Raw genomic sequence first — 13,056 nt, 5'->3', positions numbered from 1 at the left:
ATCAGAGAGGTTAAGTAACTCACCCAAGACTGCACAGCAAAGGGCTGGGGCCTTCAAACTCAGGGCCACAGACTCTAAAGACTATGTCTTCCCCGCTACACTAGATTGTTTTCCTAACCTGTGAATAGGAGACAAAATAATCCTTTCATTTCTCACAGTTGCTTTGCACACTCAGAATCCATGATTTCTTCCCCATGAGGGCCATTCAGACCTGTCCAGAAGAGAGGAATGGACCAAGGAGTCTTGGGAGCACCAATGAGGAGGGGATGGGGGAGCATGAGGAGGAGCCAGGGAATAGCAGCAGCTGCAGCCCCAGCTCCCACCCCAGTCACTGCCAGTCCCTTGGAGTTGGTGTGGGTGCAGACACCAGCTCATAAGGTGCCCTGTTAGTGAGCTTGGGATGCCACGGGAGCCTTCTTGTTGTCTTACCTAACCCAAACTGGCTGAAGAACACCCTGATGGCCTCCCTTTGAGCACAGCTAATGAAGGACTGGATGCCAGAGATAGGTCCAGGAGGGTGATGCTGCAGGGCAGGCCGGGGAAGAGGCTACTTCATCTCCTAACATGGTCCTCTGCCCATCTGTGCCAGCATCTAACACCTGTTAAACACTGGGAGGCTGGTGGTAAAGGGGTCACTCCCCAGCCTCTAAGATACCTGCTAAGCCAGGAGACATTCTGTGATTAAATTACAGGGCCTCCCACTTACTCCTTTATCCTTGAGGCAGTGCTGGGAGCTTAATGCCAATCTGGTGTAGGGCTCTGGGACTACAGGACCAAGGCAAGCAGTCCTTTCTCTCTCTTTCTCTTTTTTTAGCTAAGGAAGCCAACACATCTGTTCCTCGAGAAAAAGCCCTGTATTTAGAGGTGTTTGCCTTTGAAGGCAACCTGAGAAACTGTCATCTTGGCACTTTGGGGACTGGCAATTTACACTTCTCATAAATATTCAGAAGTAGGCCGTCATTTACGTAAAGCTAGACGCAGAAGGAATTCTCTTTTCAGAGAATACCTGGCAGATTCATTAAAAAAATTTAAAGAAACCAAGAGCATAAGAATGAAAAGCAAATTCTCGGACCCCAGGCTGGTTTTGTCTGGCATGGGTGCAGCAACTTTGCCTCTTTGCTCAGGTATCACTTTCTTCCAGTGACAGTGAACCATAAGCCATGAGAGCCAGCAAACAGAACAAAAATGCTGTCACAAACATTGTGCAATCTCAGCTCAGAGATTTCCATCTGGAAAATAGACTGGAGAGAGTTAAGGCTTCAACCAACCTTGCAGATAAATGCAGTTAGTTACCAGCCCAGCAACCTTCTGCTTGTGTGAGAGCCCATTATGCTAACCTCCTTTTGAAATTGCTTTGTTTCTCCTCCTTCCCTGCACCCCACTCCCCAAGACAATTTGGAAACCTGGGCACCAAGGCGTGTCCCACTCTAGGGGACTGGGGAAACAGGGATTTTGCCAGCACCCCCTGGCAGGGCAACCATCAGGTCAAAGGAAACTCATCCCATGACCCCTTCCTCAGATCATTGTGGGTGTGATTCTCCTCTACTACATCCTCGGAGTCAGTGCCTTAATTGGAGCAGCTGTCATCATTCTGCTGGCTCCTGTCCAGTACTTCGTGGCCACCAAGCTGTCTCAGGCCCAGCGGAGCACACTGGTGAGTACCCAAAGGTGTTTGTGCTGTGTCCCTCTTCCCCTCCTTTCGCCTACAGCAGCAGGTCTCCTCCCACACACCCACAGTCACTGACTGATTTTGAGTAGGCCACTTCACCTGTCCAGGCCTCAGCTTCTTTGTCTGGGAAATGGAGTTAATGGGGGCGGAGGCTGCCTCCCGGTGGGGACAGGAGCCAGGCACAGTGGTGACAGTGTTGACACTCAGGCCTTCCTCTCGGGTGGGGGATGGAGCAGAAGCCTCTCCCCTCTGACTTGGGGACCCCTGCAGGAGTATTCCAATGAGCGGCTGAAGCAGACCAACGAGATGCTCCGTGGCATCAAGCTGCTGAAGCTGTACGCCTGGGAGAACATCTTCCGCACGCGGGTGGAGACGACCCGGAGGAAGGAGATGACCAGCCTCAGGGCCTTTGCCATCTATACCTCCATCTCCAGTGAGTTCACCCCATACAGCCAGCCCTGGGTGCTGCTGCCTACATGCAAGGAGAGGGCGTCAGAGCTCGGGTGAGAGGCTGTGCAGGGACAGAAGCAGGAGGATTTGAGATTATCCGACTCAGTCGGGGAGCCTCAAACTGGCTCTGATAGCTGAGCTCCCAGAAATCAAAGTACTCTTCATTCATTTATCCAACAAATATGCATGAAAAGTCTGCTATGTGCTGGACACTGTGCTGGCCCTCAGGATACCGTGATGAGAAAGAGAGATGAGGTCTCATTCCTTATGGAACTGATATGTTATTGACAGACAGCAGCAAGTGAGTAAATGACCACAATTTCAAACTCTCCTAAGAATGAAGACTTTTTAGTAAGTCAGACTGAGCTATCATTGCCCTAGGGAAGCTATAAGAAAGCTTCAGTCCACTCGGGGCCATACAAAAGAAAAAGACTAGTTATCCTTAAATATCAGAAGCCCAAGCTGAAGGTACTCAGAGGTGTAGGGACTGAATTTATATTAACTAAGTGGTTTGGGAACCCCAAGCCAAGGAAGAAGAAAAAGAGCAAAACTGGTAAAAGTCCTAGAGTCCCATATACTTGAAACCATTTTACTGAGAATATAAAACTTTTTTTTCTTTTTTTGAGACAGAGTCTCGCTCCATCACCCAGGCTGGAGTGCAGTGGCACAATCTCGGCTCACTGCAACCTTCACATCCCAGGTTCAAGTGATTCTCCTGCCTCAGCCTCCCAAGTAGCTGGGACTACAGGCACATGCCACCACATCCAGCTAATTTTTGTATTTTAATAGAGATGGGGTTTCACCATATTGGCCAGGCTGGTCTTGAACTCCTGACCTCGTGATCCACCCGCCTCAGCCTCCTAAAGTGCTGGGATTACATGCATGAGCAACTGTGCCCGGCCCAAAAGATTTTTTAGAAATTGAAATTTTAGTTATTGAAATTAATTCAGTGAACAATGGTCCCCTGTCCAGAGTGAGAGCTTATGGAGATGAGGTGATCCATGGAGTCTTGGCCCAAGTTTATCTCACAGTTGGTCTCGTGGCTCCGTGGACCCATCCCATGGTGGTTACTTCCCAAGTGCATAATTGGGATGTAGATATTTAGCAACCAGCTGACTTCACAATAGTTCCCTGACCTGTCCAGTCTAAGAGTCATTATGGCCAAGTGGAAGCCCCTGGAGAGAAGAAAACAAAAAAGAAACCAAAACCTACTCAGTGCACAGGTTATATGAATGAGTATGGCTGAAGAGAGAATTTTTGAATTAGAAGACAGATGGGTGGGGATTACACAGAATGTGGCAAGGAGAGTAAGTTGGTAGAACCATTTTACAGATGGGAAATTAAGGCCAGAGGGGAGTGTGTTCCTGAGATCTCTCCTGAGGTTAGTAGCATGGCTCGGACTAGATCCTCCAAAGTCTCTTAACTTCTGGCCTCAGGCTATTTTCCACAAAATGCTGGGGACCTCTGTCCCCAAGAAGACTTGGAACACCATGGGGCATGACTATAAGGCTATTTTCTCTTAGGAGAAAAAAATCTCTGGGCTCTGAAAGGAGTAGAATTAGGGAAGGAAATTAAGAGGGGCTACTGACCACCTCCTCCAACTAAAATTGGTTCTTTTGGTGCCAGGAAGAGATACACCTGGTGGGGGAAGGTGGTAATGGAGGGGGTGCTGGTAGTGTCTCCCAGATAGACCCGTAGAGCAAGCCTCATGGAGAATGAGACGGTCACTCAGGTCGTCTGTGTATTCTTGGCGTTCTTGCTGCCTAGAGAGAGGGTCCGATGGAGCTAGGTAGCCACCAAGCTGTCCCAGTCCCCAAGACAATTTGGAAACATGGGCACCAAGGCATGTCCCTTTCTAGGGGACTGAGGAAACATCCCACAGCAGTGTTCTCACAGGATGGAGCTTGTCATGAATACCCCAGGTGTCCAGCCTCCCTGTGTCCAGCCAGACCATGGTGTCCTATGCCTCAGGCAGGGAACGTGGTCCAGTCATCAGTGGCTAGACCTTCTACCATACATGGCACAAGCCATGGCGTTTTATGCAGAAAGTCCTGCTAGCATTTGATTTTCTCAGAATGGAGCTGTGAGCATAGCAGCCAGTCACTGTTTCCCAGATTCCTCACCAAGACACCCCAGGTTCCTGGTCTCTCCCTGATATCCTGACCCTGTGGTGCTCAGAGCCTCCAAACACACTCAGGCTAAGCACTCCATAGACAGGGGAAATTTGGAAGGAACATCTGGGGAGCTCAGAAAAGCCAATGTCCCCAGCCCTAGGCCCACTTCAACCTTCTCTCTGTCAGTTCTGCCTGCCCCTGGTGGCTGGTTATATGAAGAGTAACCCCCTGCTTGTGTACAGCCTCCCAGTTTTGTACAGGTTTAGAGACAGTTCCCAGCAGTGGGAACAGCTGCTGAGGTGGGAGAGGGCTTTTCCCGATAGCCGGGGGACTTCCTCTCCCAGCAACAACAGGGTGGGGTAGAGCAGACTTTCCATTGCTGAGATAGAGGGGAGGGAAGCATCAGGGAAAGTGGGGGCACTGGGTCCCCAAGGTTCCTGGCACAGCAAGCAATGAAGTTGGGGCAGCCTCAGGTCATGTAGTGGGGGCAGGTGACATCTGCTTTGACTGCTCCTAAGAGATATGTATTCATTTCCTGCATTCCCAACTGCAGCCTGGGACACGTTTTCTTATATAAATAGCATCAAAAGATGCTTAAGTTCCCAGGCTAGCCCACCAAAGCCTACCTAGTGGGTACTCATTGTCCCCCAGGGCCCCCAGAAGGCAAGCCATGGCTTTGTGATGGGCCTGGGGCCAGGAGGACCTAGGGACATGTTGTCAAGAGCTGAGATGACTCTGGAAAAAAGTAAGGGGCTCTGGAGTCAAGCGGGAGCCCGCCCAGGACTCCTCACCTGTCCAAGTCACCTAGAGAAACAGAGCAGCCCAGGTTGGTCCCTGGAAGAGAGCAGCAGAAGAGGGGAAAGGGGAGAGCCCTTGGGGAGAGCTTTGAAAGTCAAGTGCTGTTTGCTCAGTGTGTTTGCCTTTCTCAGGATGTGTTTTTTTTTTTTCCCCTCCATTAGTCAGCAGTTGGACAGGGAGAGAGACGGGTGGTAGGGTGCAGGGTACCTCCTGGCTGCAGGCATATGCTTTGAGTGCATGTTCATTTACCTCCTCTGGACTTCCTGTCTTCTGTTACCAAGGATCAAGACACAGGTCATTAGGCGTGAGATAATGGGGCATCTCTTGTTCTGACCCCTGGCGCCAGTCTTGGAGTCCTGGCGCTGCAAAGGAGCCCCAGAATCACATTTCCTGTTGGGGCCCATCCTGGTGATACCAAGCTTTCAGTCTGGCAGCTCATACACAGCACCGTCAGACTTCTGGGCAGGCAAGATTACCTGTGACTCTGTCTGATGGTCTCACCATCAATATCACTGAGAGCAGTTGTGTATGGAGTCCTGAACTGGTACAGGATAAAACCGGGGGCTGAAAAGGGAATGGGCACAGTTTCTCTGGCATCAAAAGTGACATCCAGAATTGGTATTTCCTCTTGAATAAAAATAGAAATGTAAGTTGCTCAGTGGATGTTGAGTGAGCCCTATTCATGTGCCCCACCCTGTGCCTAGCACTGGGAAGGAGGTAAGGGAAAAACGTTAAGATGTGCTCCCCATTCTCAAGGAATTTATGCTCCACTGAGAAGTCAGAGCAAACATGCACAGAACAGTGTGGCAGCGAGAGCAGAACCAAGTGGCCAGCTCCATGCTGGCCGCCTAGCAAGAGTGATTGCACTTCATCCTCATAACAACTTGGTGAGGTGTGTAGCTCTATTGTCCCATTGTACAGCAGAGAGGATTGACTCTCAGTGAATTGAAATGTCTCAGTGAGGTCTTCCACAGCAAAAGGCAAAACACAGAGAAGGATGTCCATGTGGGCTGGGGGTTCACCCAGAGATTCATGTAGGGGCGATGTGGGCTGTACCTTGCAAGACGGTGGGATTTCAATGAGTAGAAGACAAAGTGGGAGGAAGCTGGAGACAAGGGCTATGGTCTCTTCCTTTAGAAGTCAGTTCAATCCTTTTTTCCTTGCAGAAGCAGCATAACTCTAGGTGGTTCCTCTGTATCTGAGGACAAGCTTTGTAGAGGTGACAAAGGGGTCCCAGGTCCTAGAACACTCCATATGCTGCCAGTTTGTTCTGTCCATTGTGAGGCACCCATTCCAGAGCCCTTCCTCTGTGCCAGGCTCTATGGAGGTCCTGGATGTTAAAAAGGAAGCAGGCATAGCCCTGGCCCTCCCAGTCTTGTGCGAGATTGATCATGTCCATGAATAGTGACTGTGCATGTGGTCAGAGCCACAGGGTCAGTTCCAAATACCCTTCTTTCTCTTTTGTGTTACTCACTTGAACCTGGGTCTTTTCGTTTCTTCCATTCATTTTTTTAAAACAAACATTTCCTGCCCACCTTCTGTGTGCCAGGCCTGGGGATGCAGTGGGGGAAGCCTCTGTCCTCCTCAGTGGAGGCCCTAACTCAGAACAGGCAGTGGAAGAAACAACATGACCTGGAGTCCTGGTCCCCCTTCCTTCCCCAGCATCTCTGAAATTCTTTAGGAGGTGGTGGTGGTGGTGGTTGTTGTTGTTGTTGTTGTTGTTGTTGTTGTTTTGAGACGGAGTCTCACTGTACTGTCAGGCTAGAGTGCAGGGGCGTGATCTCAACTCACTGCAACCTCTGCCTCCCGGGTTCAAGCAATTCTCCCTGCCTCAGCCTCCCAAGCAGCTGGGATTACAGGCACCCACTGCCATGCCCAGCTAATTTTTTTTTTTTTTTTTTTTTTTTAGTAGAGACAGGGTTTCACCATATTGGCCAGCCTGGCCTCAAACTCCTGACCTCAGGTGATCCACCTGCCTTGGCCTCCCAAAATGCTGGGATTACAAGCTTGAGCCACTGCGCCTGGCCTGAAATTCTTCAATATTTACCCACCCTTCTGCCAGCTGGTGCAGCCACAGTGGGCTATTTATGCATATCCTGGCCTGGCTTGGTGGGGAGCGTGGCTGAGGGAGAGTCGGGGCGCCCATCAATTAAGGAGGTAAGGATCAGTCTGACTGAAATGCCTCCTGCCACACTTCCTCAGCTGCCAGCAACTGACACTGTTAACCTGATTTCCTTCCCCCTCTGTTGACTGCACTGACTATTGGACTGAATGGGAAATAGCCCCATGCACTTCAAAATACATTTCCCCTCCTGCAGTTGCATCTTGCAATTAGGCCCAAGCTATGAGCCTACACGCTCCTCCCCTGGCCCTGCACAGGCAACAAAGCTGAAGTTAATCAGAGGTACAAATGGCTGGCTGTGCCTCTCTGACACATAGCTTCTGAAACATGCATCAATGCTTTGGAAATGAAAAGCTCCTAGTGTTGCAATGCCAGGCTGGTGCCCATGAGGGCCAGACAACATTCCTTGGGCAAAGCCAGGGGGAATGGGTGATCTGATCCCAACTCTAGTTTGTTGATTTGTTGTTTTGTTTTGTTTGGAGCAGGGGTTGGGGTATGAAAACTTACACAATTATTTGCTACTGTAGCCCCCAGACCCAGCACAAGGCCTGGAACAAGGAGACCCTTTTTTAATAAATAAGTCTTTTTTTTTTTTTCTGAGACAGAGTTTCACTCTTATTGCCCAGGCTGGAGTGCAGTGGCGTGATCTCAGCTCACTGCAACCTCTGCCTCCTGGGTTCAAGCGATTCTTCTGCCTCAACCTCCCGAGTAGCTAGGATTACAGGCATGCACCACCAAAATACTTTGGTATTTTTAGTAGAGATGGGGTGTCACCATGTTGACCAGGCTGGTCTCAAACTCCTGACCTCAGGTGATCCACCTGCCTTGGCCTCCCAGAGTGCTGGGATTATAGGCGTGAGCCACCGCTCCCGGCCTTGAATGGATAAATCTTAAGGGCTATTTTTGGAAAGGATTTTCTAAAAAATACCCATGTCTCTACACTATTGCAGAAGGGCTTTCAGTTTTGATGGCAGCCTTTCAGGCCAGCCTACATGCAACTAAACTTTTCCATAACAGCATCACACTTACACAAGAAGAAGGTTTTATAATCCTGTTTCACTTGCCGTTATTTAACATAGTTCTTCCTCCTTAACATTCAAGATCTGAGCACGATCATGTTCTTCTTTTTGTTTTTGTTTTTTTCCTAAATCAAATTGAAGTGAGTCACCTCACCTTGGGCCAAAGTTGGACAGAAATCTATTCTTGGCTTTATTCCCCACCCCTCCACTGCCTTGGAACCTTATAGAACTTTTTGTGGTTCAGGAAAATAAGGGCAAGGCCTCAGATCTTCAGCCCATGACAGTTGTATGCCCAGCTCCCTGCCTTCCTGTCTCACCCCCAGCTAGGGCACAGGACCGACTACTGTGCTCAGAGAGGTGCCAGAGTCTGTAACACCCCCAGACTTCCCAGGTCCAGCCACATCCACCCCAGAGCCCCAAAAGATGATCTTCAGAGAGACCTTTAAAACACAAGCAGCTGGTCACTTCCTTCCTGACCGGAACCCAAGATGGCTGTGGTCTTGCTGAGACATGTTGGTCGTCATTGCCTCTGAGCCCACTTTAGCCCTCAGCTCTGTATCAGAAATGCTGTTCCTTTGGGAACCACAGCCGAAGAAGAGATGGAGCGGTTCTGGAATAAGAACACAGGTTCGAACTGCCCCATATCTCCCCACATCACTATCTACAGTTGGTCTCTTCCCATGGCGATGTCCATCTGCCACCACGGCACTGGTATTGCTTTGAGTGCAGGGGTCTTTCTTTTTGGCATGTCGGCCCTGTTACTCCCTGGGAACTTTGAGTCTTATTTGGAATGCATGAAGTCCCTGTGTCTGGGGCCAGCACTGATCCACACAGCTAAGTTTGCACTCGTCTTCCCTCTCATGTATCATCCCTGGAATGGGATCTGACACTTGATGTGGGACCTAGGAAAAGGCCTGAAGATTCCCCAGCTATACCAGTCTGGAGTGGTAGTCCTGGTTCTTACTGTGTAAGGCTGTAGGGCTGGCAGCCACGTGAAGAACAGAGGCTCTGAGCATCATCTTCTTACACATTATTACATTCACCCATCTTTCTGTTTGTCACTCTTATCTCCAGCGTGGGAAAAGTTCTCCTTATTTGTTTAGATCCTTTTGCACTTTCAGATCCCCTTAGAGCAGTAGAGCTCCTTGTAGAGCATAACAGTGGAAAAGGGCCTAGTTGTTCCCTTGTTTCTAAAGATGGGGTGGCTGAAAAAATTCCCTTTCTTGCCCACAGCTTGCCTCCTCTGGGCCTAGAAGCAGTTATTCTCTCTCCATATTGGGCTTTGATTTGTGCTGAGGGTCAGCTTTTGGCTCCTTCCTCCTGAGACAGTGGAAACAATGCCAGCTCTGTGGCTTCTGCCATGGGGCTGGGGTGAGGCTTTGGGTGCCACTGCCTGTGGGTTGCTGGCTTAAAGGACAATTCTGTTCATTGGTGAGACCAGGCCATTAACACCTACGCAGTGTTTTTGAAAGAAGAGAGGCAGAGGTGGAGGGGAGTTAGTCTATCCCAGCTACAGGGAGATAAAGAGGGCTAGTTAGTTCTTGGAGCAGCTGCTTTGAGGAGAAAATGTATAGCTTTTGATACAAGAGGAAGATCCAGTAAATTATCATTGAACATATTAAAGGTTATTTCTTTTTCTTATAAAACACACGCACACACACACACACACACACATGCACACACGCACGCAGCTGATGATTCCACTTTCCCAGCCCCGGCCCTGAAGGGGACCCAGAACTCTCTGCACAAAGGCCATCCTTCAAGGGGAGGGTGAAAGAAATGGAAAATCACATTTTCATTCTTTAGCGTCTCCATACAACAGCCAGAACTGGGCGGAAGCTAATTATATCAGAAGCACACTCCATGTTGCTGCATCAGCTTTGGGATGTTCATTTTTAAATTTATTTATAGCTTGTCTCGTTCCTGAAAGGAGTTCAGGCAGCTACAAAAATAAAGACAATAAAATTGAAAAAAAATTAAATTAAAAAAATCATGACCAGGGAAAATGTGCAGTAGAATGAAGTGTCAATTATCACATTTTCTGACTGCAAAATCTCCTCCAAGCTGATGCACCATCATTTACTAAAACAGCCCCTTTTGTTGGACATTTCCAGTTCATTTCGTTTGGGGTAGTTTGTTGCTGTTGCTGTGGTTGTGGTTTTGTTTTATTGAATTTTGTGTTAGCTGCAGCTAATACCATCTAGCTGATGGCTTTGTGCTGCTCTTGAATGATTACTCAGGATAAATTCCCTGGAGACAGATTATAGGATCAGAAGGTCTGAACTTCTGTGTGGCTCTAGCTACAAAGCACCGGACTGCTTTCCAAGAGCATTGTAGCAATTTATAATCCAACACTCAGCCTATTTTTTGGCTGGGAGTCAAGTCCCAGAATGCGAAGGAGGGGTCTTGGCCTGGAGCGGGGGCTGAGGGATGGGTGCACAGGACCCCTCCTTATTGGTTATTTATGGGGATGGGCCGGGAGGAGCAGAAGAGAGGCCCCTGCCCTCCCAGTTGCTCCTTGGAGTGACTGGCCCTATAGGGGAGGGGCAAAGCTACCTCACATTTAGAGCTATATAGTTGTTGATGGTCAAGGTCCTAGGTCTAATGGGCATCCTCCTCCCTCTCCTCCTCAGCCAGTAATCGCTACACTATGTCCTATGTCCCAGATCTGAGTCCCTTATGCTATGGGAACACCAATCATATTTACACTGTCTCCTGCCAGAAACGGTGCAGGAGGGCTGTGGCATGGTAGTGGGCCCTGGAAACCATCCAGCCTTCATGAGGAAGAGCAGTTAAAGCACAGCCATGTATGATGTTGGTATTGATTAAAAGCATTATGGGCAGAGAAATTCGCCATCTGCCAGGGCCCCAGCCATATAAGGGCTCCAGCCATACATCCTCCAGGAGACTGGGACCTCTCCAATTGCAGGAGCCTTGCCTTCCCCATCAGATCAGGAATTATCCAAGGATGGGGACAATGTCCTTCCCATCTACTTGAGAACTCCTAAGGGGCATGTTCTCTGTCTCCCCATTGTATCTGGAACTTCCTGGGAGCATAGCTCCTGTCTGCTTCCTCAGACTGGAAACCCCCTTAGGGCAGAGGCCATGTCCTTCTACCCACTTGGGGTTCCCTGAAGTTGGGGGCCACATCTCTGATGTACAATGCTTTGTATGTATTGACTGCTGCAGGATTCTTGGAGTAAATGGGCAGTCAACTTCTTGGAATGGTGTTGACCATCTGGACTTCATCAGATTGTCCAAGACTTCGCCATTCATTAGGCAGGGGCCATATGCACAGGCAGAGCCCTGGCCTCTGGCTTCTGGCTCCTGACTCCTGGTCCCTGTGCTTTAATTTGGCTAATGGCAGAACCAGACTCCTTTCTGGGCTGCCCTGGAAGAAGATCCTTGAATGAAGGAGGATAGGATGGGAAGGTGGCAGCTGGCATGGTTGCCTCTTATGCCATGGGGGGCTGCTCTCTCTGGAAATTTAGGCCTGGGTTCAGGGCACTGTTGAGCATTTCACACCCCAGGCCAGAGGAGGGGTGAGTGTGGAGCAGGGCTCAGCTAGTAGCCCATGAGGTATGATGTGTAGGCAGCACCCGGGGCTCACAGAGCCTGTTACCCATGTTATCTCCTCTGATCTTGGAAAGAGCTGGGGTGTATAAACAAGTATTTATAAATTTACAAAAATCAGATGAGGAAACTGAGGCACGGGCAAGGTAAATGACATGCCCTAGGTTACACAGCTTATGAGTAACAGGGATTCTGCCCCTCTCTCACACCAAGTCCCACTCTCTTTCCTTCCTGAAGTCCTTGTGACTGATCTAAAGGCTGCAAGTTTAACAGAATAAGGAGCGGGGCTCTGTTGCCACAAACCAGTTGCCCCACCTGCACACAGACTCTAAGGGACATTCTGCTTTAAGCTGTCCTTAGTTACTCATACCTTAGTGCGAATGACTTTGAAATTTTCTCAAGAGCCATGGGAGATTAGGAAGCCTCTAAGGGACACAGGAGCCAAAGGCAGAGGAAGAAGTGGCAGCTTGGTGCCCCCAGAAACACGTGCTCCTGACCTCACAGTTGGCCACAGCCAGCCAACTCTCCCATCCTTCTCCCACCACTTTCCCATGGGGCTAACTTCACCCTGTCCACACAGAGTGACTTAACAGCTTAAGCCCCAGATTTGGGGGCTGGGATACCTGGGACAAGAGTCCTGAGGGAAACAAGGTGAGGAACTGGAAGTGCCACAGGGCTAGAATTCTGCCCCTAGCCTACTGGAGCTGTGCCCCACAGGCTGGCCCCACTGGGCTGTGCTGCCTCCAGCCACCCAGGGCATCTCCATGTGTAGCTGTCACACTCCTCCCGCTAAACTCATCCCTGTGCTTCCTCTGCAGTTTTCATGAACACGGCCATCCCCATTGCAGCTGTCCTCATAGTAAGTGGATCCTCTCTCCATCTCTTGGGGGTAGGGTGGGGGGGAAGGCATCTGCAGTGACAGGCTGCCCAGGTTTGGCCTTTCTGCACAGGGGCCTCAGAAGACAGGCTCCGCAGCCAGACTGAAAATAGGATAGAAAGTTTATAGAGGGTGTGGCCCCTCCCCAACTCCAGCCGGACAGGGGCCTCTGCCTCCAGGCCTGGAAGACCGGAGGCTTAGCATTTAGAGAAATTAAACTTTCTTTTAAAAAATAGCTATACAAGGCCGGGCGCGGTGGCTCACGCCTATAATCCCAGCACTTTGGGAGGCCGAGGCGGGCGGATCACAAGGTCAGGAGATCGAGACCATGGTGAAACCTCATCTCTACTAAAAATACAAAAAATTAGCCGGGCGCGGTGGCGGGCGCCTGTAGTCCCAGCTACTCAGGAGGCTGAGGCAGGAGAATGGCGTGA

The 13,056-nt window shown here is 49.8% G+C and overlaps 1 protein-coding gene across 8 annotated transcripts in view; it reads left to right on the top strand.

The window, feature by feature from the left end:
• ABCC8 (ATP binding cassette subfamily C member 8) overlaps positions 1-13,056 on the top strand; it is an 88,416-nt gene that overhangs the window by 32,713 nt on the left and 42,647 nt on the right. For all 8 annotated transcript variants that reach the window (XR_001885081.1, XR_001885080.1, XM_017869984.1 and 5 more), the window contains 3 exons: positions 1,520-1,654; positions 1,940-2,102; positions 12,564-12,604. Coding sequence is in view for 6 of the 8 variants with exons in the window: in XM_017869984.1 (XP_017725473.1) it covers positions 1,520-1,654; positions 1,940-2,102; positions 12,564-12,604 (339 nt within the window). In the remaining 2 variants the exon portion in view is untranslated. The remainder of the gene's footprint in view (positions 1-1,519; positions 1,655-1,939; positions 2,103-12,563; positions 12,605-13,056) is intronic.

This window comes from Rhinopithecus bieti, unplaced genomic scaffold, assembly GCF_001698545.2.
Source record: "Rhinopithecus bieti isolate Rb0 unplaced genomic scaffold, ASM169854v2 scaffold_986, whole genome shotgun sequence".
NCBI lineage: Eukaryota > Metazoa > Chordata > Mammalia > Primates > Cercopithecidae > Rhinopithecus > Rhinopithecus bieti.
The sequence above is the reverse complement of the archived record's forward strand: the minus strand, read 5'-3'. Positions and strand labels throughout refer to the sequence as shown.